Below are 26,118 nucleotides of genomic sequence, written 5' to 3' on the forward strand. Positions count from 1 at the left end.
ACGGGAGCCACAGAGCCGGCAGCTGCTTAGGGGCCAGTCAGGAAGCTGACGCCGCCCAAAATCAATAAGGCGGACTCGGCTTCAGACCCAAGCCTATCACGTGTCACTCTAGGCCTCGCGAGATTAGATCGGCTGTGGAACCAAGGTATAAAGGGGCGTGGCCTGTTGCAAAAGCAAGTTGCTTTTACTGGGTTGCTAAGGACTGCCTTTGGGTTTTTCAAGGGTTATCTGTTTTTTTTTTGGGGGGGGGGGTTGTTTTGTTTTGTTTGAGACAGGCTTTCTCTGTGTAGCCTTAGCTATCCTGGACTCACTTTGTAGACCAGGCTGGCCTCGAACTCACAGCGATCCACCTGCCTCTGCGGCACCCCCCACCCCCACCCCCGAGTGCTGGGATTATAGGCGTGCGCCACCACGCCCGGCCTTCATGGGGTATCTGATTTGGTTGGTTTATTTGCTTGCTTTCGGGGCAGGATCTCACTATAGCCCAGACTTAGACCATCCTCCTGCCTCAGCTCTCCTATTTCTGACATTAATACTACCACATGCAGTAATTCTTATATCTGTATGACGTGAGGTAGTAAGAATTGGGAATAAGAATTACTATGTCCAAAGCCGGGCGTGGTAGCGCACGCCTTTAATCCCAGCACTCGGAAGACAGAGGCAGGTGGATCGCTGTGAGTTCGAGGCCAGCCTGGTCTACAGAGCGAGTCCAGGACAGCCAGGGCTAACACAGAGAGACCCTGTCTCGAAAAACAAAACAAACAAACAAAAAAAAAAAATTACCATGTCCGTGGTTTGTTTGTGGTTTTTTTGTTTTGTTTTGTTTGCTTTTGTTTTGTTTTTGAGACAGGTTCTTATGTCGCCTGGAATTCTTAGAGATCTGCCTGCCTATTCATCCCAAGTGCTTCAAAGGCATGTTCCACCACTCCAGGCGTACTTTGAAAAGTGCCTTTGGTAAGGCAGTTCCAAATAGTAGACGGTTTACATTTCAAAGGTGTTGCCCTTCCTGTTTGTGTGGAAAGATATCCTAGGACTTAGAAGCCTAGGAACACACAGCTCTGAGGGGAGAAGTTATCCCAATGGAAGGGCATCCTAAAACACAGAGGGACCCAGGAACCACACGGCTCTGAAGTGTCCCAGTGGAAGGGCATCCTGAGACACAGGAGCCCATGAACACACAGCTCTGAGGGGAAGCCTCCTCTGCAGAGGTCTTACAGCTTCCAGGGGAGAGCATTCCCAGCTCAGCTGAGGAGCTCAGGAGCCTCAGCCCTGCTCCACTTCTCTTCCTTGCTTCGTGGCTTCTTTCAATGAGAGAGTCACACCAGGCAGCAAATCTCATAAAAGAGATTTATTGGGAAAGTCCAGGGTGTGGCGGGATGAACCCAGCGTTGGCTGCCCCTGCTCACAGGAGAGACAGCAGGAAATTGAACAAAGGTCAGGGCTTATACAGGATTTCTTAGGGAGTGGAGCTTTTCAGGACAGAGATTTCCAGAGTGAGCATTGGTGGGATTTCAAGTCCTGAGCTTGGGGAGCTCAGGGATTGGTGGATTTTCCTGTTCAGGGATTGAGGCTTTTTTTTTTCCACCCCCCTTTCCCTGCATCAGACCCATGGGTTCGGGTGAGAAGACCTTCCAGGCCACAAGCGGCCTTGGCAGACACCATTGCTGCAGAGTAGCTCATAGATACTGGCAAGGAGATACCACCACTGTGGACAGCTCCCGCGGTGGCATCCCACTATGGCGGTAGGCCAAGGCGGGAAAGAAGGTGCAAAGACCGTGGACAGCTCCCGTGGTGCCATCGCAGGATGGCAACAGGCTGAAGACCTGAGAGGTGCTGCCATTTTGACAAATGCTGCCATTTTGACAGCTCCTGTGGCAGCACCCCACAGCAGTGCAGGTTGGGGTGGGAGGGAAGGGCTCAAGCATGCCACTTAGGGACTACAAAAGAGGCAGAGAAGAGATAATTGCAAACATTCTAGAGTAATTGCTCTAATCTAGGGTTCAGAGACCTATCTGCCTATAACTGGGTTTTGTCTGGAATAAAAACAGTAAATTATGTCAGTGTTGAGCTTCCTCAGACAAGCATTTTAATGGGGCTGAAACTGAGAGAGAGTAGTGTTGAGGACGCTTTTAGGTGAGTCATAGATAACATGGCCTCAAGCTGCTGGAAGCCATAGACTAGAAGTTGGTCAAGAAGACTCTCCTGTTTTTATTATAAATAAACAAGGCCAAGACCTGTGCACCAGAGAGTGATGTATGAAACAAACCTGAGATCTTTTCTTTTTGGAGTTTACAAGCTGGCAAAACAAGCACCTAAACACATAGTAACAATAAACTGCAAACTTACCTGTGCTTCCTGGAACACTGAAGTCATCAGTGGACGGAGGTCCAAACATTCCCTCCATCAGACCCTTAGCAAAGAGCCTACCCAGCCTGAAGTGATTAAAAAGCCTCCCTGAGAAAGAAAAACTAAAACTGAGATCTGAAAAACAGTACCTCAAGCCTCTTTATGAGTGCAGAGATCCAGCTGGGAGGTGGTGGCGCACGCCTTTAATCCCAGCACTCAGGAGGCAGAGGCAGGTGGATCGCTGTGAGTTTGCGGCCAACCTGGTCTACAGAGCAAGTTCAAGAACAGCTAAGGCTACACAGAGAAACCGTGTCTTGAAAAAAACAAAAACAGGCCGGGCGTGGTGGCGCACGCCTTTAATCCCAGCGCTCGGGAGGCAGAGGCAGGCGGATCGCTGTGAGTTCGAGGCCAGCCTGGTCTACAAAGTGAGTCCAGGTTGGCCAAGGCTACACAGAGAAACCCTGTCTCGGAAAACAACAACAATAACAACAACAACAACAAAGAAAAAACCAAAAACATCCATTGAGTGCAGGGCACCCTTTCCTGATGACTCCCCTTATATGTGCTCACCTCAGAAAACCTGAATTCCAAAACCATCACTTCGAGTAATTAACATGAGCATATTTTTTTTAATTTAGCCTACAACAGGAAGTAAAGAAAACTAAATAAGAGAAAATGGAAAGAAACAGGCCCAGAATGAGATATACCCTTCAAAGTCATGTCCTGAGTGACCTTCTAATCAGGTCCCTTTCTTGGACTCTACTCTTCCCTAACACCATCATCAATTAAGAATCCATTAAAGAGCCGGGCATGAGGGCGCACGCCTTTAATCCCAGCACTCAGGAGGCAGAGGCAGGTGGATCGCTGTGAGTTCAAGACCAGCCTGGTCTACAAAGCGAGTCCAGGACAGCAAAAGCTACACAGAGAAACCCTGTCTCGAAAAACAAAACAAAAACAAACAACAACAAAAAAGAATCCATTAAAGGGCTGGAGAGATGGCTCAGAGGTTAAGAGCACTGGCTGCTCTTCCAAAGGTTCAATTCCCAGCAACCGCATGGTGGCTCACAACCATCTATAATGAGATCTGGTGCCCTCTTCTGGCCTGCAGGTGTACATGCAGGCAGAGCACTGCATACATAATAAATCTTTCCTTTTAAAAATCCATCAGTTGGGCAGTGGTGGCGCACGCCTTTAATCCCAGCATTCTCTCTCAGGAGGCAGAGGCAGGTGGATCTCCATGAGTTTGAGGCCAGCTGGTCTACAGAGTGAGTTTCAGGACAGCCAGGGCTACACAGAGAAACCCTGTCTGGGAAAGAAAGAAGAACAGTAGGAGGAGGAGGAAGTTGTTTCTGGTTTCTTTAAAAACCCAGTTGTGTCAAGTGAAAATGGTTTTTGTTTTGGTCCCAAGTGTAGGATGTGGGAATGTTTCTCCACTGCTGAAAATAGACTCATGATCTTTGTTAGTGGAAAACAGACTCGTGAGAGGCCAAGTGATGTTTTGCTGGAAGCTGTCTTGTGTGAGGGCCGTGGATTTTGCCAGCTGAAAAAACATCCTTGTGTGGACTCTAAGGAAGGATAAATAGAAGAACACATGGGACTGCAAGACAATGCTTCTGCGTCACTATGCTTTGCAATGGTGCGTATTCTTTGCTGGTCTCTGCTTTTCTATAGTTGACTTTGCATACAGAAACACTCCAGAGAACTTCTTGTGGCAGCCTGACTCTTGCCAATTTTGCTGTTTATACTTTTCTTTTCTTTCTTTCTTTTTTTTTTTTTTGTTGTTGTCGTTTTGTTTTATTTTGTTTTGTTTTTTGGTTTTTCAAGACAAGGTTTCTCAGTGTAGCCCTGGATGTCCTGGAACCTACTCTGTAGACCAGGCTGGCCTCAAACTCAGAAACCTGCCTGCCTCTGCCTCCCGAGTGCTGGGATCAAAGGTGTGTGCCACCATGGCCTGGCCGCTGCTGCTGTTGTTTGCTGTTTTCTAGTCTGCTGGTATCCTGATTGCAAAGACTAGACTTGCCCTAAGGAACTGCATCTAAAGAGATTCATAACCCCCTTTTCTACTAATCTTCTTTTGCCAAGAGCCATTGAGCTTGGGAAGTTCAGTAGGCATATGGGCTTTCTGGAAGGTTCTGCGGTATTTTACAAGGTCTGTACTGTAATGCACCCCCTGAATTGTTTCCAGCCCCTGACAGCTCTCCTTTCTGTACTGCTGTGTCTCCCAAAAACCTGGCATAGTGTGAAACCTCACTTTCTGGATATTTACCCACGCGGATTGAACAAACCTTCTATGGGACCTTTATGAAGATGTAGTGTTGTTCAGATGAATTGGTTCCTGATAATGGAATTCCTGATTTGATTTAAGCAGTTTTAAAAGTTGAAAAGTTAATAGTCAGTAGAAAGTTTACAGACGCAATAAATACTTTTGTGGACCTCCAGATGCCTCACTAGGACACAGGCTTGAGGCAGACTTGTGCCTTCAGACACGCTTTCACTCTAGAGATGGCACCATAAACATAGGCAAGTTGGTTTGAGCATCCCATAAACCCAGAATATAATGGTTTGAAGTTATTTTTATAAAACAGTGTTTGTTTCTCTTAGCTTATTTCTTTTTCTTTTTAGTCACAGCTCAGATTGTGTTGTGAATCTTTGTATTATAAAAGTCTCAATTATTTGTGTGATAGCCAGCTTAAGAAATAAACTAAGTGCCAGGTATGGTGGCACATGCCTTTAATCCCAGCACTCGGGAGGCAGAGGCAGATGGATCTCTGTGAACTCAAGGCTGGTCTACAAAGTGAATCTAGGACAGCTGGTGATTGATCTAAAGGATTGCTTTTTCACAATTTTTTTACATGAACATGATAGAGAGAGATTTGCCTTTTCAGTACCTACTTTTAATAGAAGCTGCCCAATAAAGAAATATCATTAGAAAGTTTTACCACAGGGAATGTTAAACAGTACTACTTTGTGTCAATATTTCGTACAACAGCCATTGGAGATAATTTGCAAGAAATTTCTTCAATCCATAATTTACAATTATATGGATGATATCTTATTGGCTGATTCAGATGCAAGTATATTAGAACAGATTTTTGATTAAATAAATAGAACCTTGCTTTGTTGGGGATTACAGATTGCACCTGAAAAAATAAAAGAGGAGATTCTGTAGATTGTCTAGGATACAAAATAGGCCTAGAGAAAATTAGACCACAGAAAGTACAGATCAGGAGAGATCAATTAAGAACTTTTAATGATTTTCAAAAATTGCTGGGAGATATTAACTGGCTGTGGCCTGCAATTGGTTTGACTATCCAAGAACTAAGTAATTTATTGCAAACCTTACAAGGTGATAAGGACTTAAATAGCTTAAGAAGCTTATCAACTGAAGCTGAAAAAGAATTGGCTCTGGTAGAAAGGAAATTACAAAATTCATATATACATCGCATGATCCAAAGAAGGCATGGATTTTAGTTATCTTGCCTTCTACTCATTCTCCCACAGGAATTCTTATGCAAAGGGAAGATTGTATCTTAGAATGGATTTTTTACCACACAAAGTAAAAAAATTTAAAAACCTACATAGAAAAGGATTCTGAATTGATTGTAAAGGGGAAAATGAGACTTCGTCGGTTAGGTGGAATAGATCCAGCTGAGATGGTGGTACCCTTTACTAATGCTGAGATTGCCTCATTATGGGCTGACAATGAACATTGGCAGAGGGCTTGTAGTGAATTTTTTGGGGAGAAATTAACAACAGATACCCCAAAAGCAAATGATTTCGATTCATTGAAAAGAACTAATTGGATTCTTCCTTATACAGTAAAGAGGATTCCAATTTCTGGTGCTCCTAAATTTTACACGGATGCCAGTAAATCAAAGAGAGCAGGTTATAAGTCACAAAATATAAGGTAGTTGAGAGTCCTTATGATTCCGTTCAAAGGTCAGAATTATATGCAATCCTGCTGGTGTTATCAGAGCTCGAAGACTCTCTTAATATAGATACTGACTCTCAGCAGCAGCATCTCAGGATGATTCTGATTTAACTTCACTACATATTCACTCACGACAAGTGATCAGAAATAGAACCCACCCATTGTCTTTAACCCATACAAGATCTCACATGGGTCTTCCCAGACCTTTAGCACAAGGTAATAATGAAAGTGTTTGACTATTGATAGGAAGTGTATTCTAAGTTTCAGAGTTTCATAAAAAAAAAAAAAAACACCATGTTAATAGCAAAGGTTTATTTATTGTATATAAATGCTTTATCTGCAGAAGAAGGCATCAGATTACTTTATAGATGGTTGTGAGCCACCATGTGCTTGCTGAGAATTGAATTCAGGACCTCTGGAAAAGCAGGCGGTGCTCTTAACCACCGAGCCATCTCTCCAGCCCCCAATAGCAAAGGTTTAAAAAAAGAATTTTCTATCACTTGGCAACAAGCCAAAGAAATTGTGATAAAATGTCCTATTTGTTCTATATATAACCAAACTCCATTACCTGCAGGAGGTAACCCTAAGGGTAATCAAAGAAATGAAATTTGGCAAATGGATGTATTTCATTTTATAGAGTTTGGTAAACTGAGGTATGTGCACCATACTATAGACACATGTTCAGGATTCCAATGGGCAATGACTTTAAGTTCTGAAAAGGCTAATTCTGTTATTACACATTGATTAGAAGTCATGGCAATTATGGATATACCTAAACAAATTAAGAGTGACAATGCTCCATCATATGTCTCTAATAAAATGAAACCTTTTTTACATAGTATAACATAAAACATGTTACAGGTATACCACATAATCCCACGGGACAAGCAGTCATTGAAAGATCCAATCGTACTTTAAAAGAAATGCTCATCAAACAAAGAGGGGTATCAAAGACCCCCAGAGATAGATTACATAATGCCTTATTGACTTTGGATTTCTTGAATGCTAATGAATAAAAAGCAACGGCCACAGAGAGACACTGGATTTTAGAAAAATCTGCTGAATTAGATCAGCCTGTCTATTTTAAGGATATCCTAACCTCAGAATGGAGAACAGGAAGTGCGTTACGCTGGGGTAGAGGTTTTGTATATGTTCACACAGGAAAGGAGAAATTGTGGGTTCCATATAAATTGATTAAAAAAATAGATATGACAGAGGAAGACCCCCTGAAATGCATGCGCACACCCTTAATCCTAACACCATGGAGACAAAGACAGGTGGATCTCTGTGAGTTCTAGACCAGCCTGGTCTCCACAGTAAGTCAGGGCATGGCCCCCTGCTGATAAAAACAAGTTACTTGCAGAGACAGCCTAGGATTTAAATGGACAAAATTTTCCTTAAATTTACTAAGTAAGTTCCTTTTTTTTAATAATCGATTATATGTCCTCACTGAGCTAAAGGATGGATATACATCAACTTTAGGTTCATGTAAGGAAAAATGTCACAGCCAATCTCCTTAAAGTGGAGCTTCCATTGGGAGAACTGGTGCGAAAGGGTAATTGACTTAAGAGATATATTCTGTTTGACCAAGGTCGGGCGGGGAGACAGACATGCAAGCTGCATGCCTCCTTCATTGAAAAGCCTTTGTATGCTGAGTTGAGGTGTCACTGCTCTGACAGCCGGCTTATCCCTCTAAACGTGAGCTATATTCACGGGGAACAGGTGGCAGTCACATCAGATGCAAAAAGACTCAGAGGACTTACAGGTGACAAAGTGCACAGCAGCCTAGTTGGATCTCAAAAACTCAAAGGCTACAATTCATATGATTAAAAGAAAATGCCTTTTCTTTTGCTCATATGATTAAAAGGGTAAGCTTAATGCCGTTTCTTTTGCTCAGGGCAACCAGCTTGTCTCTAAAATGGGATACATTTTCTTGAGCGGCAGGTAGTGGCCTGGCCTATACATCAGGCACTATAGAGCCTAAAGAAGGACATTTAAAACTATACAATCTTGTTTTAATTTCAATTAAATAATGATTGTATGTTCTTTGGTAATGGTAATATTATACTTCCTTTTCAAAAGAGGTCAAAATAACACAGACCTGGATGAAAGAGAGACTGCTAACTTAAGTCAGTCTATATGCACATGAATTCAAACTACAGAACCAGCCTTGATTGTTCTGTGCATCCTGCACACCTCATGCATTTACAGTTTTAGAACTGTATAATACTTGTGAGAAATTATATATTTTCAGAACAAAAGTACCAGGACACTGATGCTGGATTAGACACAACAGGATTCATCCTCCAGCATGCTGAGATGCTGACATCCTGCATTCCTCATGTTCCAGCCACAAATGCTTCGGTTGCTGTTCATCATCAGAACAGACCATCTCCCAGGACAGCTTTGGGGAAAGCTCCTGGTTCCAATTGGCCCAGCATTTCAGACCATCCCACACAGGACTTTTATTAAGCCTGAATTTCTCAATATTTAGAGGCTGGACCACTAATGCTATCTCTAGCTTGTTTAATCATTTTCCAATTTTTACTTGGGCCCCTACATAGGTATTATTTGTCCCAAATCAGCTAGGAGAAGCCTTAAAAAGAGAATGACATCCCATTTCCCTTAAGGGGGGGTTGGGTAAGGTTTTGGGCTATGGATGTTTATTTCATTGGAAATTAGCTATGTTATTATTTGTCTTATTCAGAGAGAGAGAACGAGATTGGACTCAGGGATTTTTCTCTGAGAATATAGAAATATGTAGGGATGATAGGACAAAAGGTAGATTATTGAGTCTACTCTTCAACTTAAGGCTTTAATTGTTACTCACAAGGCTACTTTTAATTCATTGGTATAAAATTTTGTATATTAATGTAAAATAAGTTTATTTTTAATTCATTGTACTATTTGATTTTATCACAAGAATATACATCCTAGGTTCGATAGATAGATAAGGTAAAATATTTAGATAAGGTCTTCAAAAACCTCAGAGACCTACAGAATATGGCACTTAAATATTTTTTTTTATTGTTTTCAGGATTCTTTGAAAATGAGATTGGTTGACTCCTGGTAACACCCAGCCTGCCTCAAAGAAGTTAATGAGCACCAAGGAACCTCCTTTGGCTTCAGATGTGGCAAACCAGCCATTGGGCAAAAATATTCTTGTTTTCTGCCACAGACAGAATTCTGCCTGAAGTGGATAAGCTTGGATGCAGGTGAAATTGACAGCCAAACTCTGCCAAGACAGGGTAGGCAAGTCCTCAATAGTCTCTGCTTCACAAATATGTCTGTTGGATATACTGGACCAGAACACTGAAGATGATGCTCCAACATGTTAAGAAAGTTTTGAGTGACTGTTCAGGCAGCAAAGTGTCTCTGTCATTTTTTTTTTTTTTCATTTTGGAAGCTGCTAACCTACACTTCCTTTTTACTCAGGTAATTAATTTTATTCCTTCTCAAATCTCTGATGGGGTTGAAGACAGAAAAACCTTATAAGTATAACATTAATATAATTTCTGATTATTTTGGGGTTCTTCTTTCTGTATATAGTTTATTATATATATGTGTGTATATTTTATATATGTGTAATAATATAAATGTGTAGGTAAAGGGGGGCTTTTTATTAGACTAAAAGGGGGAATTATGGAGGGATGCCTTGAGTGGATGTAGCAGTTGTCAATAAAGCACTGTTTAGCCAATCAGCTGGGCAGAAGGACAGGAAGTGGAAAGCAGGACTTCCAGGGGAGGTGGGAGGAGCCTGAAGGGACTTGGCAGTTGAGAGTTTACAGTTGATGGTTGGCGTTTGGAGTTGGGGGAGAGAAGCTCCCCTGGGAGGATAGATTGGTAAGTGATTGGATATACGTAGGTTTATGAGGACATAGGGTTAGAGTAGTTTATTTTAGTTTATGAGTAGATTTGTATCAGTTTAGATTCTGCCCAGCTTAGTGCTTGCAGCCTTAAAAATACAATTCAGTCTTATTGTGTCAGTTATTGGCATCCTAGGCTGAACAGATACATTTAACTGTAACACAAGTCAGGAGTCCAACTTTGTAGACCAGGATGGCCTCGAACTCACAGCAATCCACCTGCCTCCGCCTCCCTAGTGCTGGGATTAAAGACGTGTGCCACCACACCCCACAACAGTTGGTTTCTTTATGAAAACTTGGATAGTTCCTAAGTTCCCCCGGCTGATGGTTGCTGTGGAGGTCCCCTTCTGAGTCTGCCCTTAAGAGTATCCTGATCTATATGCGGGGCAGGTATCTTGTCACAGTTGCCTAGCTGTCGGGGGCAGAAGCACATCTGGGGATTTTCTACCAGAAACTAAAGGCTGGGCGAGGAGAGAGTCTTGAGCGCTTGCTTCTCTGTAAGGAACCAGTTCCTCTGCCACCCTGAGATGCCCACAAAGGCTGCAAAGCCTCCTTGACTAAATCGTTCAGGAAGAGCCCATTGAGCTGGGGGCTAGTTTACATAGGATTTTGGTCAGGATGCCGTAGAAGAGTTCTATCACCAGAAATAGAATAGGGCACAAAGAGATCAGGTGGGCGGGCACCAAATGGTGTTCCTTAATTTTGCTCCGAGATTTCCCTTCTTCCTCTCCTCCCTCTCTTTTCGGTTTTTCGAGACGGTTTCTTTTGTAGTCCTGGCTGTCCTGGCCTCATTTTGTTGACCAGGTTGGCCTCGAACTCACAGAGATCTGCCTGCCTCTGCCTCCTGTGTGATTAAAAAGGCGTGGGCCACCACGCCCTGCTTCCTAGATGTCTCCAGGTCCGGTGAACTTGTGCCTTTTGGTCCTTGCACAAGGACGCAAACTTTGAGCCAATGAGGTGCCCTGATGGAGTTTCCCACCAACGCACGCACAAGGTGACCACACACAGCACACTAGCCTTCCTCTGCCCATCTCCAAGATGGCGGCCGCGCGACTGCCCGGTCTCTACCAGTTTCCAAAATGGCCGCCCCGCGCCCCGCCCACTCCCTCCCCTCCGGGAGTGCGCAGCTCGCTCCCGCCGCCCCTCCCTCTCGAGCTCCACCCAGGTCGCTGGCAGCGCGGTCGGTGGCCGCGGTTTCCCGCCATTGTGAGAAGTGGAGGTTGGGTCCGTCTCCTCTCCCGTCGCTGTCCCGCAGCGCCGAGGCGCTCGCCGCCGCCGTCACCGCAGCCACCTCTCCTTGAGGCACGCCGAGGCCCGCGGCTCGCGCCGCCCCGCGCGCGTGGGAGGGCGCGGACGAGGAGCGGCCGAGCCCCCGAGGAGAAGCCGGGTTCGGAGCGCGCTCGGCCCGCGGTGAAGCGTCGCACGGGCCGCGCTGGCCCCGGCCCACAGCGCCATGCCCTGTGGAGAAGACTGGCTGAGCCACCCGCTCGGGATCGTGCAAGGCTTCTTCGGTGAGCGGCGCGTGGCGAGCAGGCGAGCCGGGAGGGGAGCGGACTTGGCGGGGCCAGGCCTGCCGCGCGGCCGCGCTCGGGACGGCGGTCCTGGGCAATCATCACCGCCGAGGACTCGCGTGGCCCCGGGGCCTGGCAGCGGAGCAGGAACAGCCGGCTGGGGTCGCCGCGGCCGCAGGAGCCGCCACCTCCCCGTCACCTGCCTGCTGCCGGGCTCCGGCTGGCGGGCGGCGGGGACGCAGCTGCGAGCGCTGGCTGTGATTGACGGCCTGGCTCCAGGCTGGTGGCCTACCTAGCCCGGGTTGCTGCAGACACAGAGAGGACCCATTGCCCACGGAGGGTAGCCACTCTGCCTGTGGGAGCCTGCGGGATATTTCAAAACTTCCGGGGCGTGTGTGTGCGCGTGCGTGCGTGTGTGTGTGTGTGTGTGTGTGTGATATTTCAAAATTTCCTCTGTGTGTGTGTGTGTGTGTGTGTGTGTGTGTGTGTGTGGGTTGGGGCTGCTGGATCCAGCGCACAGAAGTTCACACTACCCCCGTTTCCACACATCCACCTTGATGAGGTCGCGGGTGGGGGGGGATGCCTTTTTTTTTTTCCCCCTGCTCAGTTGACTTTTAGAACCCGCCTGCTGTGTTACCTGCTCCTGTGCTGGGGCTAGCGAGAAATGCTCGGCAACTTACAGGAGTTGCTACAGAGCGCGAGCCCCGAGGGTTGCAGGCAAGCTGAGTCAATTTTAGTTGTAGTTGTCATCGTTACTTTTTTTTGCTTAACAAGTCCCACTCGCACCCCGATTTCCGTGTGCTTAGTGATGTCGGAGTAGGACCTTATTAGGAACTCCTGCAGTTCCGCAGCACCTGCCTCGCACGGAATTAAAGGGTTGTAGAGTTCGTTTTATGACTAAAACATAGTGGGGGCACGAGGGTACTTCAGTATAGAATCCGTGTTTAGCGTGTTTAAGGCTCTGGGTTCAATTCCAAACACACACACACACACACACACACACACACACACACACCCCACAGTGACATTCCAAACACACACACACACACACACACACACACACCCCACAGTGACATTCTAGGGAAAAATTAGTGAGAAGCTGGCAGCGGCTCATAACCGATGTCGGGAAATATATTCTCTGCTTTTGTTTCCTAGACTACCTAGACTAACGCAGGCTGGCTTTGGGACCCATTGTGTAGCCCAGGCTGGTTGAACGCGCTCAGTCCCCTTGCCTCAGCCTCTATGAGCCTGTGGAGCAGTCTCCGTGGAGTGTGTTTTCCGGAGTAGGGCCTTTAATGCTCCCACAGGAACTGTTCATTTTACCTAGAATTCTAGGTAAAAGCCTAGGGCGCGGGGCCCGGGTGGAGCCGCCGCAGGTGCAGATCTTGGTGGTAGCGGCAAATATTCAAACGAGATCTTTGAAGGCCGAAGTGGAGAAGGGTACCATGTGACAGCAGTTGAACATGGGTCAGTCGGTCCTGAGAGACCGGGGGGAGGGGGGGGGGGGGGAAGAGCGCCGATCCAAAGGGACGGGCGACCCGCTGCCCTCCGCTCGGAAGGGAGTCGGGTTCAAATCCCCGAATCCAGGGTGGCGGAGATGAGCGCCGCGAGGTGTCCAGTGCGGTAACGCGACCGATCCCGGAGCAGTTTAATAACTGCTAGTCATGTAGTTTTCCAGGGTGATACGAAAGCCAGAAGATAGAAGGACAGGGTAGACACTATAGCCGGTGAACACACGACGTTGAGGGGCAGGGGAGGGGGTGCAAGCCGGCGTGGCGCACGCCTTTAACCCCAGCAGAGGCGGATCCCTGTCAGTTCGAGGCCAGCCTGGTCTACAAAGTGAGTCCAGGACAACCAGGGAAACCCTGGCTTGGAGGGAAGAAAAAAGGAATAAAACATGGGCTTGGGGTATAGCTCAGTAGTAGACCGCATGCCTGGCCTGCTGAACGGTCTTGGTACAGTGAAAGAAGCAGATTCGCAAGTGGCAGGCAGTCTAGGGTGGTTTTCAAGGGTGTGCATAGGCGGCTAACCTGTGGTTCCATAACCTGGAAGGCTGGGGCATAATTGCTAGCTTACCAGTGAGACCCTGTCGCTAAAATAGGGGGGTGGGGGTGGGGGGGAAGCCCGGTGCTCCTTCACTAACTGCTAGTAATTGAAGTTCCAAGTGTTGGTTGGACCCAACAGCTGGGGTTGAGAATATGCTCTCAAATGTCAAGCGAAGATTCAGTTCCAGTCTGGCCGAGGGTGCAAATGCATAGTTATGTTTCAGGGAGAAAAAAAAAATCTCTCCATCATTAAAGGTTTGGGCTTTAGAGGGTTATGTTTAATAACTACTAGTAGAACACCCCATCTCCCCCTTTTCTCCCCCACGCCCCCCCCCCCAGCCCGCAGGGAGACTGGGTCTCTAGCCCTGGCTGGCCTGGAGCTCACGGAAGCCCTGCCTCACCCTGTGGAGTGCTGGGCTCACAGGCATGTGCCACCCTGTCCAGCCAGAATATCCATTTGTGAGAAATGTCCCAGTACCCTGGTCGTGTTTTAAATGTAATACAGACCGAACATATTGTCATCTTTTATTCCTTAAGTGTGATCCTAAGGTATACATCTCTTCGTAGTACAGAAAAAAAAATGTGATTTAATTATAAATACTACCGTATTTTATAAATGTTGGGGGATGTTTAGGGAAGGTCGTTGTTGCCCTCTGAGTGACTCCTGCTCTGCTCTGTATTTCTGCTGTTTTCCTATCGCTGTGATTACATTAAGTGCCTTTATAATTGCATTGAAGGTATTGAATGAGAATGTGTAGATTGTTTGGTTTGTGTTTAGTTTTTGGTTTTGGTGCTGGGGAATGAACCCAGTATAGGCAGGGCCTCTGCCCCAGGGAATTGTTTTAGCTCTTGTTTTTCTTTCCAGGTAGAAAGATAATTCATATCTTATTTATTTATTTTTTGTTTCTTATTTCTTTTCTTTTTTTTTGTTTTTTGTTTTTGTTTTTTTGTTTTGTTTTTTCAAGACAGGATTTCTCTGTGTAGCCTTGACTGTCCTGGACTCACTTTGTAGACCAGGCTGGCCTCGAATTCATGGAGAACTGCCTGCCTCTGTCTCCCAGGTGCTGGGATTAAAGGTGTGCGCCACCACCACCCGGGTACTTTTTAGTTTTTCGAGACAGGGTTTCTTTGTGTAGCCTTGGCTGTCTTAGACTCACTTTGTAAACTAGGCTGGCCTCAAACTCACAGCAAAGCGCCTGCCTGTGCTTCTGGAGTGCTGGGATTAAAGGCGTGCGCCACCATGCCCGGCCGTATCTGTTTTTAAAAAACGGTTCTTAAATAAGAAAGGAAATATGGAAAGCCTCTGTCTGCCATGCTTAGGGTACCCACTATTTGCCTTATTATGGTTGCCTACTGTCCTGGACTCACACTGTAGACCAGGCTGGCCTCAAACTCACAGAGATCTGCCTTGCTTGCCTCTGCCTCCTGGAGTACCGGGCTGGTTGTCCACTTTCTTTATTTCAGCTGTGTTGGGATTGAACCTAGAACCTAGCTTGTGCTGGGTAAGAACTGACCAGTGAGCCACGCCCCAGTAAGCCGTGCCCCCAGTGAGCCATGTCCCCAGTAAGCCGTGCCCCCAGTGAGCCATGCCCCCAGTGAGCCGTGCCCCCAGTGAGCCGTGCCCCCAGTGAGCCGTGCCCAGTGTGCCGTGCCCCCAGTAAGCCGTGCCCCCAGTGAGCCATGTCCCCAGTAAGCCGTGCCCCCAGTGAGCCGTGCCCCCAGTGAGCCATGCCCCCAGTGAGCCGTGCCCCCAGTGAGCCATGCCCCAGTAAGCCGTGCCCCCAGTGAGCCGTGCCCAGTGAGCCATGCCCCCAGTGAGCCGTGCCCAGTGTGCCGTGCCCCCAGTAAGCCGTGCCCCCAGTGAGCCATGCCCCAGTAAGCCGTGCCCCCAGTGAGCCGTGCCCCCAGAGAGCCATGCCCCCAGTGAGCCATGCCCCCAGTGAGCCGTGCCCCCAGTGTGCCGTGCCCCCAGTGTGCCGTGCCCCCAGTAAGCCGTGCCCCCAGTGAGCCGTGCCCCCAGTGAGCCATGGCCCCAGTGAGCCGTGCCCCCAGTGAGCCGTGCCCCCAGTGAGCCGTGCCCAGTGAGCCGTGCCCCCAGTGAGCCGTGCCCCCAGTGAGCCGTGCCCCCAGTGAGCCGTGCCCAGTGAGCCGTGCCCCCAGTGAGCCGTGCCCCCAGTAAGCCGTGCCCCCAGTAAGCCGTGCCCCCAGTGAGCCGTGCCCAGTGAGCCATGCCCCTAGTGAGCCGTGTCCCCAGTGAGCCGTGCCCCCAGTAAGCCGTGCCCCCAGTAAGCCGTGCCCCCAGTGAGCCGTGCCCAGTGAGCTATGCCCCTAGTGAGCCGTGTCCCCAGTGAGCCGTGCCCCCAGTGAGCCGTGCCCCCAGTAAGCCGTGCCCCCAGTGAGCCGTGCCCAGTGAGCCATGCCCCTAGTGAGCCGTGTCCCCAGTGAGCCGTGCCCCCAGTGAGCCATGCCCCCAGTGAGCCGTGCCCCCAGTGAGCCCTGCCCCCAGTAAGCCGTGCCCCCAGTGAGCCGTGCCCCCAGTAAGCCCTGCCCCCAGTGAGCCGTGCCCCCAGTAAGCCGTGCCCCCAGTGAGCCATGTCCCCAGTGAGCCGTGCCCCCAGTGAGCCATGTCCCCAGTAAGCCGTGCCCCCAGTGAGCCGTGCCCCCAGTAAGCCGTGCCCCCAGTGAGCCGTGCCCCCAGTAAGCCCTGCCCCCAGCGAGCCATGCCCCCAGTAAGCCGTGCCCCCAGTGAGCCGTGCCCCCAGCGAGCCATGCCCCTAGTGAGCCGTGTCCCCAGTGAGCCGTGCCCCCAGTGAGCCGTGCCCCCAGTGAGCCGTGCCCCCAGTGAGCCGTGCCCCCAGTGAGCCGTGCCCCCAGTGAGCCGTGCCCAGTGTGCCGTGCCCCCAGTGAGCCGTGCCCCCAGTGAGCCGTGTCCCCAGTGAGCCGTGCCCCCAGTGAGCCGTGCCCAGTGAGCCGTGCCCCCAGTGAGCCGTGCCCCCAGTGAGCCGTGCCCCCAGTGAGCCGTGCCCCCAGTAAGCCGTGCCCCCAGCGAGCCGTGTCCCCAGTGAGCCGTGCCCCCAGTAAGCCGTGCCCCCAGCGAGCCTTGTCCCCAGTGAGCCGTGTCCCCAGCCCTCCATTCAGTCTTAGTATGGGTTTTTTGCAGTGCTAAATGTAGAGCCCTGGCGTTTACACATAATCAGCCACATCTAGCCCTTGGCTTTTTTTTTTTCTCTCTTCTTTTTTCTTTTTAAGACTCAATTTCTCTGTGTAGCTCTGGCTGTCCTGGACTCACTTTGTAGACCAGGCTGGCCTAGAACTCACAGAGATCTGCATACCTCTGCCTCCTAGAGTGCTGGGATTACAGGCGTGTGCCACTGCACCCAGCTTGCCCTTGGCTTTTTGAGATAGTGTCTCCTTTTGTAGCCTAGGCTGTTCTGAACTTGCCATTCTCCTGTGTCCAAATGCTGGGGTTACAGTGTGGGCTACTATACCCTTGCTCTATAATTTAAGACTAAAATATGTAGCCTGGCACGGTGTCATACACCTGTAATCCCAGCACTCTGGAGCCAGAGGCAGGCAGATCTATGAGTTTGAGTCCAGCCTGGTTTGCAAGGTGAATCCAGGACAGCCAAGGCTACACAGAAAAACAAAACAAAACAAACAAACAAAAAAATAGCAATGTTCATAGCATTCTGAAATATGTGTTTCTTAATGTTTTGGACATCTTCCCATCTGAGGGAATTTATATTTCTATTGAATGTCCCTGTTGTTTATTATCCTATTATATATTTTAAGTTAGTGACTAATCTAGAACAGTGTTGTGTGAAACGGCAGCCACTTAGTTAAATTAGCTGTAATTACACAAAATTAAAAGGTTGAATACCTTGGTGTTACCAACTATGTTTCAAATGCTTGCTAGCTACATGTGGGTAGAGACTATATGAGACAGCAGAGGTGCAGACTACTAAGATTTATTTTTATCATCTTTAACTATGTATGTGTGTGCTAGAGGGTGGGTATGTGAGTCTAGTTACCCTTAGAGGCCAGAGGTGTCAGACCTCCCCACCTCCAACCCCGTCCCCAGCGCACATGCATGCACATACACACACACACACCTGGAGGGAGTTACAGGCTGTTGTGAGCCTCCCAACATGGGTGTTGGGAAACAACAAACTCAGGTCCTCAGGAAGAGCAGTTGCGCATCTTAACTGCTGAGCCATCTCCACTATCTCCCTAGTCCCATGGCTGTGCTGTTAGGTAGACTGAGCTGGCCTTGAACTCACTATGTAGCTGGGGCTACCTCACCACTGGCATGTGCCTCATACCCAGCTTCTATCTGTGTATTATGTCAGCTTTAGTTGCTAAATATCTCTTGACCCTGTCCAGAAACCTTCATCTTCAACACTACTGCCACACATAGCCCAGGATCTTGTGGTCACATTTTGGATTGCTTGGATTTCTGCGGCAGCCTCCTTTCTTGTCTCTAGGATAGCTTCTCTCTTGCACTTTCTGTGCTGGAATCAGTGGATTCCTGTTGCTTCTAGAGACTTTTCCTCCTTGGGTTTTAGCTTTATCAGTATCCCCAGACTGCCTTTGAATTCTCCATTCTTTTACCTCAGTCTCTGGTGTGTGGAGATTACAGGCGTACCTCACTGCACCCAACTACTGTTGACATTAGTGTATTATGGCCTTAGTTTCTGACCTATACCATTTTTCTTCCTCTGGTACCCATTGTATAGTCCAGGCTGGTCTTGAGCCTTAGCCTCTAAGTTTTTTTTAAAAGAGTAATTTATTTATTTATTAAGTACACAATGTTTTGCCTGCATGTACACCTACACACCAGAAGAGGGCACCAGATCACATTATAGATGGTTGTGAGCCACCATGTGGTTGCTGGGAATTGAACTCCAGACCTTTGGAAGAGCAGCCAGTGCTCTTACCTTTGAGCCATCTCTCCAGCCCACTAAGGCTTTTTTGTTTGTTTGTTTGTTTGTTTTGTTTTGTTTTTAAACAGACTTAATTCACTTAACTTTTCATGTATAAAAACCCCTATGTGGTAGCCACAGCTGGAGCCTGGGTCCTCTGAGCAGACTCTGGTATGGGTTTTCACAAGATGATTAGTGAATTCCTAATATTGAGACCTGGTAAACACAGTTTCTTTCCAGAGGTCAGGTGTCAGGTCTGGGAGATGGCATCAAAAGTGGCCTTGGTAGTTTCCCAGGGTGGTAATATGGCCCCTGGCTGATGTGTAGCAGTCATCAATACCGCCCATCATCTTCCTGGGCACAGGAGCAGAGGCAATAGCAGTGCCTCGGTGGGGAGGGGAGCAGGGATGAGACGCACTAAAACAGAGCCACAGAGGCCTGTCACTGTGCACAGATCAGTGCATGGCTTGTGGATCTTGTTCCCCTAGTAACCTCTCTGCACAGGGACGATGGAAAGCTTGGCCAAGATGATGGCCCCTGGGACAGCAGTGGCTACCTCCTTGGAGCACTTAACACCAAGACCAGCGTGACCATTGTAGTCTCCAATAGCAACAGAAGCCTTGAACCTGGTCCACTGACCAGCCCATGTCTGCTTCTGCGCTGGCATGATCTTGAGATCCTCATCCTTTAGGGATGCGCCCAGGAAAATGTCAGTAATCTCAGATTCCTTAGTGGGCAGAGAGAACAGAGACATCTCCTCCAAGGACTTGATCTTTATGTCCTTAACCGGGCAGCCCAGCCTGGTGACGGGGAACCACTCCTTGTCTTCGGCTTTACCTCCATGAGTCCCTGACAACTGGCATCTAAGACTGTTGCCAAATCCTCCTAGGAAGCTGCCTTGGCCTTCCAACCCCAAATATAAATATATATATAGCCCTCCCCCATCCTCCAGGCCCTCCTGCTGTACCGGTGTCATCTGCCCTTTGGTGTTTTCCTGAGGGAGAAGCCCTCTAAGTTCTTTTTATGACTAACAATATTTTGATTAGGGGCAGGTGACTGGATGCTTTGCCAGGGGACCCGGATGGCATTCCCTGCACCCGTGTGGCAGTTCACACCTGCCTGTAACTCCAGTTACAGAGTCTCTAGGGATATGATACCCTCTTTGGGCTCCCATGACACCAGGCACATGCAGTGCACAGACATATGTGCAGACAAAACAGCCACACATAAAAATTAATTAACAGTTTTAAAGATTTTTGTTTGTTCATTCATGCCTTCACGGTCTCTGTGTCGTTTCCTGTCTGGAATTCTGCTCTGACGTCCCTGAAGGCCAAACTACCATCAGTAAGATGATTAAACTCTCTCTTCCCCAAGGTGTTGTGGTCCTTTATCACAGCAGGAGAAACCCTAACCAAGACACATGCATTCTGATTTCTCCAGATCTTCTTCGGAGAATTTCTTTTACTATAGCCATTTGGGTGGCTTGTACGCTGCTGGGATTTTTTTTTTTCTTCCTTTAAATATGGAACATTTAACAAATTTGCGTGTCATCCTTGTACAGGGGCCATGCTAATCTCTGCATTGTTCCAGCTTCAGTATGTGTGCTGCTGAAGTGGACACTGCTGAGATCCGTACTTTCTCTAATAACATGTAGCGTCTTACCTCCATACTGGCTTTTGGGTATTCTCTTTGAGGAAGTGTCTGCTGAACAGTGGGTGTGGTGCTGCATGCCTGTAATCTCAGCCCTTGGAAGGAAGGCAAAGGGAGAGAGTCTGGTTGGCTGCGGGTCTCTCTGAGGCCAGCCTGAGCTACATAACATAGTGTATTCTTAGACCATCTGTCAGATCCTTTGCAGTCAACGAGAAGGTGAGGCAGTATTTCATGTATCCCAGGCTGGCTCTGTACATGTCAAACAACCTCTTTATCAACTGAGGTACGTCCCAGCCTATTTCCTTCGTTTTTAAACCAGGTAGCATGTATTCTAGGCCAGCTTAGATTCACTATGTAGGCAAAGATTGTTGTTTGAGACAGGCTTTTCTGTGTATCTGTGTAGTCCTGGTTGTCTTGGACTAGCTCTTGTAGCTCAGGCTGGCCTCAAACTCAGAGATCCATCTGCTTCTGCCTCCTGACTACTGGGATTAAAGGTGTGTGCCACCCGGTTTCTGTTATTTTTTTTAACTATAGTGTGAGGTATTCTTTTGGCTATAGCTGTCCAGCTTTCCCAGTCTCATTTGTTGAAGAGACTATCTTGTCCTTAGTACAGTGTTGGCACCTTTGCTGAAAAGCCAGCTGATCGTAACTGTGTGGCTTTACTTCTGAATTCCAGTTCCACTCTGCAGTTTATATGATCTCTTTCCATGCCAGTACTGTTGCAGTCTTGACTGCTATGGCTTTGTTGTATTTTATTGTTGAGTGGTGTGTGTGTGTGTGCGTGCCTGCGTGCGTGCGTGCGTACACGTGTGCCTACATGGGCATAGAGCAGATATCAAAGGATGGTGTTGGATATCCTGCTGTACCAAATCACTCGCCATCTTACTCTCTTGAGGCAGGGTATCTCACTAGACCCAAATGTTGGCACCTTGGCTCGGGCAGCTGCCATAGCTATACCTAGCCTTTATGTGTGCTCGTGATTTGTATTCAGGTCCTGGCCTACTTGGTGATCTCTGGGTCAGCAGGAGCCCTTGTTTCAGAAGACAGCTTTCAAAAAAAAAAAAAAAAGACACCCATTCTCCTATGGGTTCATACACATATACCTGGAATCCCAGCACTCAAGAGATGGAAACAGGCCAGGCGTGGTTACGTACATCTGTAATCCCAGAGCTCAGAGGCAGGTGGATAACTGTGAGTTTGAGGTCACCCTGGTCTACAAAACAAGCCCAGGACAGCCAAGACTATACAGAGAAACCCTGTCTAGAAAAGCCGGGGGGGGGGGGGGGGGAGAAGCAGGAAGAGCACAAATTTCAAGGCCAGCCTGGACCTAGTAATGAGGCTCTGTGTTTAGGTGAGAGGGTGGGCATTGCTGGCTACACCTTAGCGAGAGAGCACATGCTAGTCACACTGTTATGGTCATCGTGCTTGAGACCCGAGGTTTTAGCTCCAGCATTTTGGGGGAGGGGCAGCTAAACATTGACTATTATTGCTTATAACCTAACCACTATTCTCTCTTTTTTGTTTTGTTTTGTTTTGTTTGAGACAGGGTTCACTCATAGTGAACCACCTGCCTCTGCCTCCCAAGTGCTGGGATTAAAGGTGTGCACCACCACCACCCGGCTCTAACCACTATTCTAAACCCTATTTGCTTTTACAATTATGTAGGACTTTTCTATCCATTTTAGTTTTACTTGTATATATTTTTGAGCAATTTATTTAGAACTGTTTTAAGTTCACAGGGAAATTGAGTGAAAGGTAAGGGTTTTCTGTGTAACACTTCCACTTCCCTGAAATAGTAACATTTCCTCCCACAGAAGTATTATTTGTCACAACTAGGAAGTCCTCAATGGGCCAACAAGATGGCTCAGTGCATGATCTCTGGAACCCATGCCCAAAGGTGGAAGGAGAGAAAGAGTTCCACAGTTGTCCTCTGCACCCAGATAAGATTCCCAGTAACTACATGGTAACTGTGACTGGGTGTGACTACAGTTTTATGGGCTCTGATGCCCTTGGCTCCCACATGGCATACATACATACACTCAGGTACCACACCTACATATAAAATAGAATGAATACTTATTTAAAAACATTTCTATGACCTCTGCACACAAGCTCCTGCCCCCAATTTTTTTTTTTTTTTAAACGACTGGGCATTAACATCATCCAAAGTCCATAGTATGTTTTGCTCGAGTGGTGTGGTAGGAATGTGTTTAGCTTCATGACATGCTGCCAGACTGGACGCTGCTTTCCGGCTGCAGTGAATAAAAATTGCTGCCGTCAGCAACTCCTGCTGCCAAGGCCAAGCACGATGTGCTGACCTGCATCCTAGCCCTGTCTTTTGGGTTTTTTGTTTTGTTTTAGTTTTTGTTGGTTTGGTTTGGTTTTTCCAGACAGGGTTTTGCTGTGTAGCACTGGCTGTCCTGGAACTCACAGAAATCCACCTGCCTCTGCCTCCAGTTGCTGGGATTAAAGGTGTAAGCCACCACTGCCTGGCCAGAGATTGTTCTTTCTAAAATTCAATTTGGACACTTTGTCCTCATCTGCATGTAGTATGGTCAGTGTTCTGAATTTTCATCACTCTATAATGTTTAGTCTGTCTGTCGTCTTTCTCCCCTCACCTCCCCTCCCTCCGGGTGTCTATCTGTCTGTCTCTCTCTCTGAGAGAGAGAGTGTGTGTTATTGTTTTGTTTTTGTTTTGTTTTGTTTTTTTTGACAGTTTGCTTCATGTAACAGAAAAGCAAGTCTAACTTATTCTTATTTTCTTTTGTAGAGTGTATCTTTGGTGTTTTATTTAAGCAGTTTTAGCCAAGGGTCTAGGTTTTCTTCTGTGTTATACTCTATGAGGCTTTTGTTTTTTGTTTTTTGAGACAGGGTTTCTCTGTATAGCCCTGGCTGTCCTGGACTTGCTTTGTAGATCAGGCTGGCCTCAAACTCACAGCGATCCGCCTGCCTCTGCCTCTTGAATGCTAGGATTACAGATGTGTACTACCACACCCTGCTTCTATGAGTTTTATAATGTTACTTTGTTTGTTCAGGTCTGTGATCTATTTTAAGTTAATTTTATGGCAGATTTGAGGTTTGGTCCTAAATTGCCATTTTTGCAGCAGGAATGGTTGTTCCAACATTGTTTCTTACAGGTTTTTTGTTTGTTTGGTTGGTTGGTTTTTGGTTTTTCTGAGACAGGATTTCTCTGTGTAAGGCTGCCCTGGAACTCTCTTTGTAGACCAGGCTGGCCTCAAACTCACACAGATCTGCCTGCTTCTGCCTCCCAAGTGCTGGGATTACAGGCGTGCGCCACCATGCCCGGCTACAGTTCTTTCTTAATTGTATATTGCTGTATTGTTTTTGCTCCCTTGAAAGCTCAACCAGCTAATTCATTCCTCTACTGGTGTTGATCTTAAAAAAAAGAAAAAGAAAAAGAAAGAAAGAAAGTTCAGTTGGCTACATTGATGTTGATAAACTTATAAGCTATTTATTTTATTTACTTCATTGATCTGTTCTTTTGTTGATACTATACTTGTTTGTTTGTTTTCATTTTTTCCCCCTCTTTTTGAGACTGGCTGTCATCTCGTAAGTACAAGCTTGCCTTGAACTTGTTAATAGCCAAGGATGGCCTTGAACTTGTTAATAGCCAAGGATGGCCTTGAACTTGATCCTCCTTTTTCTGCGCAGTGTGTGCCCACTCCTTGTTTCATGAAGCACTGGGCATCAAACTCAGGGCTTCATGCTGCTAAGCAAGCACCCCTCCAGCTCAGCCCACATCCCCAACCGCTGTGCTTTTGTTTGCATTGTTTCCCCTCCTGAACTGCTTGCTGGAACTTTTGTCTTTGGTTTTCTTTTTGTCTCTTTCTTCATATTTTTTTGTTTTTGGTTTTGTTTTGGAGACAGGGTTTCTCTGTGTAACTTGACTGGCTTTGTAGACCAGGCTGGCCTCAAACTCACAGATCCACCTCCCAGTGCTGGGATTAAACGTGTGCTGTACCACTGCCGGCCCCAGGCTGGCTTTGAACGCACTATGTAGTTGAGGATGACTTTGAATTTTTATTCCTTCTGCCTCCACCTCCTAGGTACTAGGATTGTGTGGCGCTTCAGACTGCACACAGGTACTGGCTAGCTGGAGAGTGGACAAATGTGCAGCCACAGTTGAAGACCTGGCTGCTGCTTTCACTAGTTGGGAAAATTAGCAGTAGTGCTTTTCCAGCTCTGAGAGTGCCACCAAGCAGGTTCGTTTGCTGTGCTTGCCTCCCAGCCCCAGGACACGCACTGTCCAAGCACACATGGGACTATAGCCAAGATAAATCATCTGAGTATGAACAAGTATCAACAGACTCCAAAGACAGGAAATCATTCTGTGTGTTCTATCTGTAATAAGGGACTGTAAATAAGATGACAGGAAAATTCAGACTTGTAGAACACTTATACACAGTCAGTAGGTCAAAAGAAGTCCCTATGAAACTTAAAATTATTTCCAGCTAACCAAAATGGAAACATAAGAACATACTCTAAGCACAACCAGAGACACTGCTGTGTGTGTTTTTGGGAAGAAGGCTTCAAACAAATTTTCCATGTATAAATCAGAAATTAAAACTAAAACCCAAGTCACAGAAGAGAAGAAAAAGAAATAATGAAGGAAGAACAGAATCAAGACTTGAAAGCAAAAGAAAAAAGCAAATCAGTGAAACTTTTTTTGAGTCTTGTGTAGTACAGGCTGCCTTAGAACTTGCTGGTAGGTGAAGGCGATCGTAAACGGAAGTTGCTGCATGTTGTGGATAGTGTGCATGTGGTGGGCAGAGGGCAACTTGTGGGCCTAGCTTCTCCCCTTGAGGGATGGAACTCAGGCCATCCTTTGGTAGCATGCACCTCCGCTAGCCATGAGCTTGAACTTTGTGATCCGCCTGCATCCATTTCCTGAGGGCAGGCACACACCACCTCCCCTGGTGGATGCAAGTGAGCCATGTCCTCATCCTGTGAGACCCTGCCAACATGTGCAGCCCCTCTTTGCTTTTTCTTTGAGTGTGTTTAGGGATGTGGGGTAGGATGGAGGTTGTAATTGGGCATTGACCCACTGAACTAATCCCTAACCTTTTATTTCCTTTTTATTATCTAAGTTGATAAACTTCTAGCTAGACTGGGAAAGAAAAAAGAATACAAATTACCCAGCCCAGGAATGAGGAGGTAATACCACCACGGACTGCACAGATGGAAGGACAGTGACAGAAGAGCTCTGCATGCATAGATCTAGCAACTTATTTGACTTCCTGTTCCTGCCAAGCAGTGTCTTGAGACAAGATAGATGCATTACTTTACAGCTCTAGGCATCAGAAGTGAGCACCATGAGTGTCACTGAAGTAAAAATAAAGTTGTTGGCAGGACTTGCATTCCTATCTAGAGGTTCCGAGAGACAATCTGATTCCTTGTCTTTTCTGAGCTTTAAAGAGTCTCAATTGGTAAAGTGCTTGGCTTGCAAACATGATGACCCAAGCTCAATCCCCAGAATTTATGCATAGAAGCTGAGCTTGGAGCATATGCCCTTAATCCCAGCACTGGGGAGGTGTAGATAGGCAAATCCCTGAAGTTTGCTGGTTAGCCAGCCTACCTACTTGGCAAGTTCCAGGACAGTGAGAGACCCTTTCCAAAAATAAGTGGACAGTGCCTGACAATGCCCTAGGTTGTCCTCTGTCCCTTGCACAAACATACATACACACATACACCATGGACAAATGCATGAGCATATTACCCACACCCACACTTGGCCCCGAGACAACACGCCTAAGGTCTGGATACCTCAGGCCACTGGGTCTGCCTATATTAACATGACTTGGGCCTCTTTAGCCAACAAATTATACT

At 47.3% G+C, this 26,118-nt stretch overlaps 1 protein-coding gene and 1 long non-coding RNA gene across 2 annotated transcripts in view; both read left to right on the forward strand.

The window, feature by feature from the left end:
* The first annotated feature begins 6 nt into the window (after positions 1–6).
* LOC311592585 lies at positions 7–10,274 on the forward strand. The gene is made up of 3 exons (XR_014777455.1): positions 7–145; positions 3,811–3,982; positions 9,315–10,274. It is a non-coding gene; the product is annotated as an uncharacterized lncRNA (long non-coding RNA).
* A 1,002-nt stretch (positions 10,275–11,276) lies between these two features.
* The window catches only part of MCMBP (minichromosome maintenance complex binding protein), a 45,470-nt gene continuing 30,628 nt past the window's right edge, over positions 11,277–26,118 (forward strand). Inside the window, exon 1 of the mRNA XM_084757671.1 lies at positions 11,277–11,654. Within this exon, the coding sequence (XP_084613797.1) occupies positions 11,597–11,654 (58 nt within the window). The 5' untranslated portion in view covers positions 11,277–11,596. The remainder of the gene's footprint in view (positions 11,655–26,118) is intronic.

The sequence above is a fragment of the Acomys minous genome, assembly GCF_964271855.1.
Source record: "Acomys minous genome assembly, chromosome: 2".
Lineage (NCBI taxonomy): Eukaryota > Metazoa > Chordata > Mammalia > Rodentia > Muridae > Acomys > Acomys minous.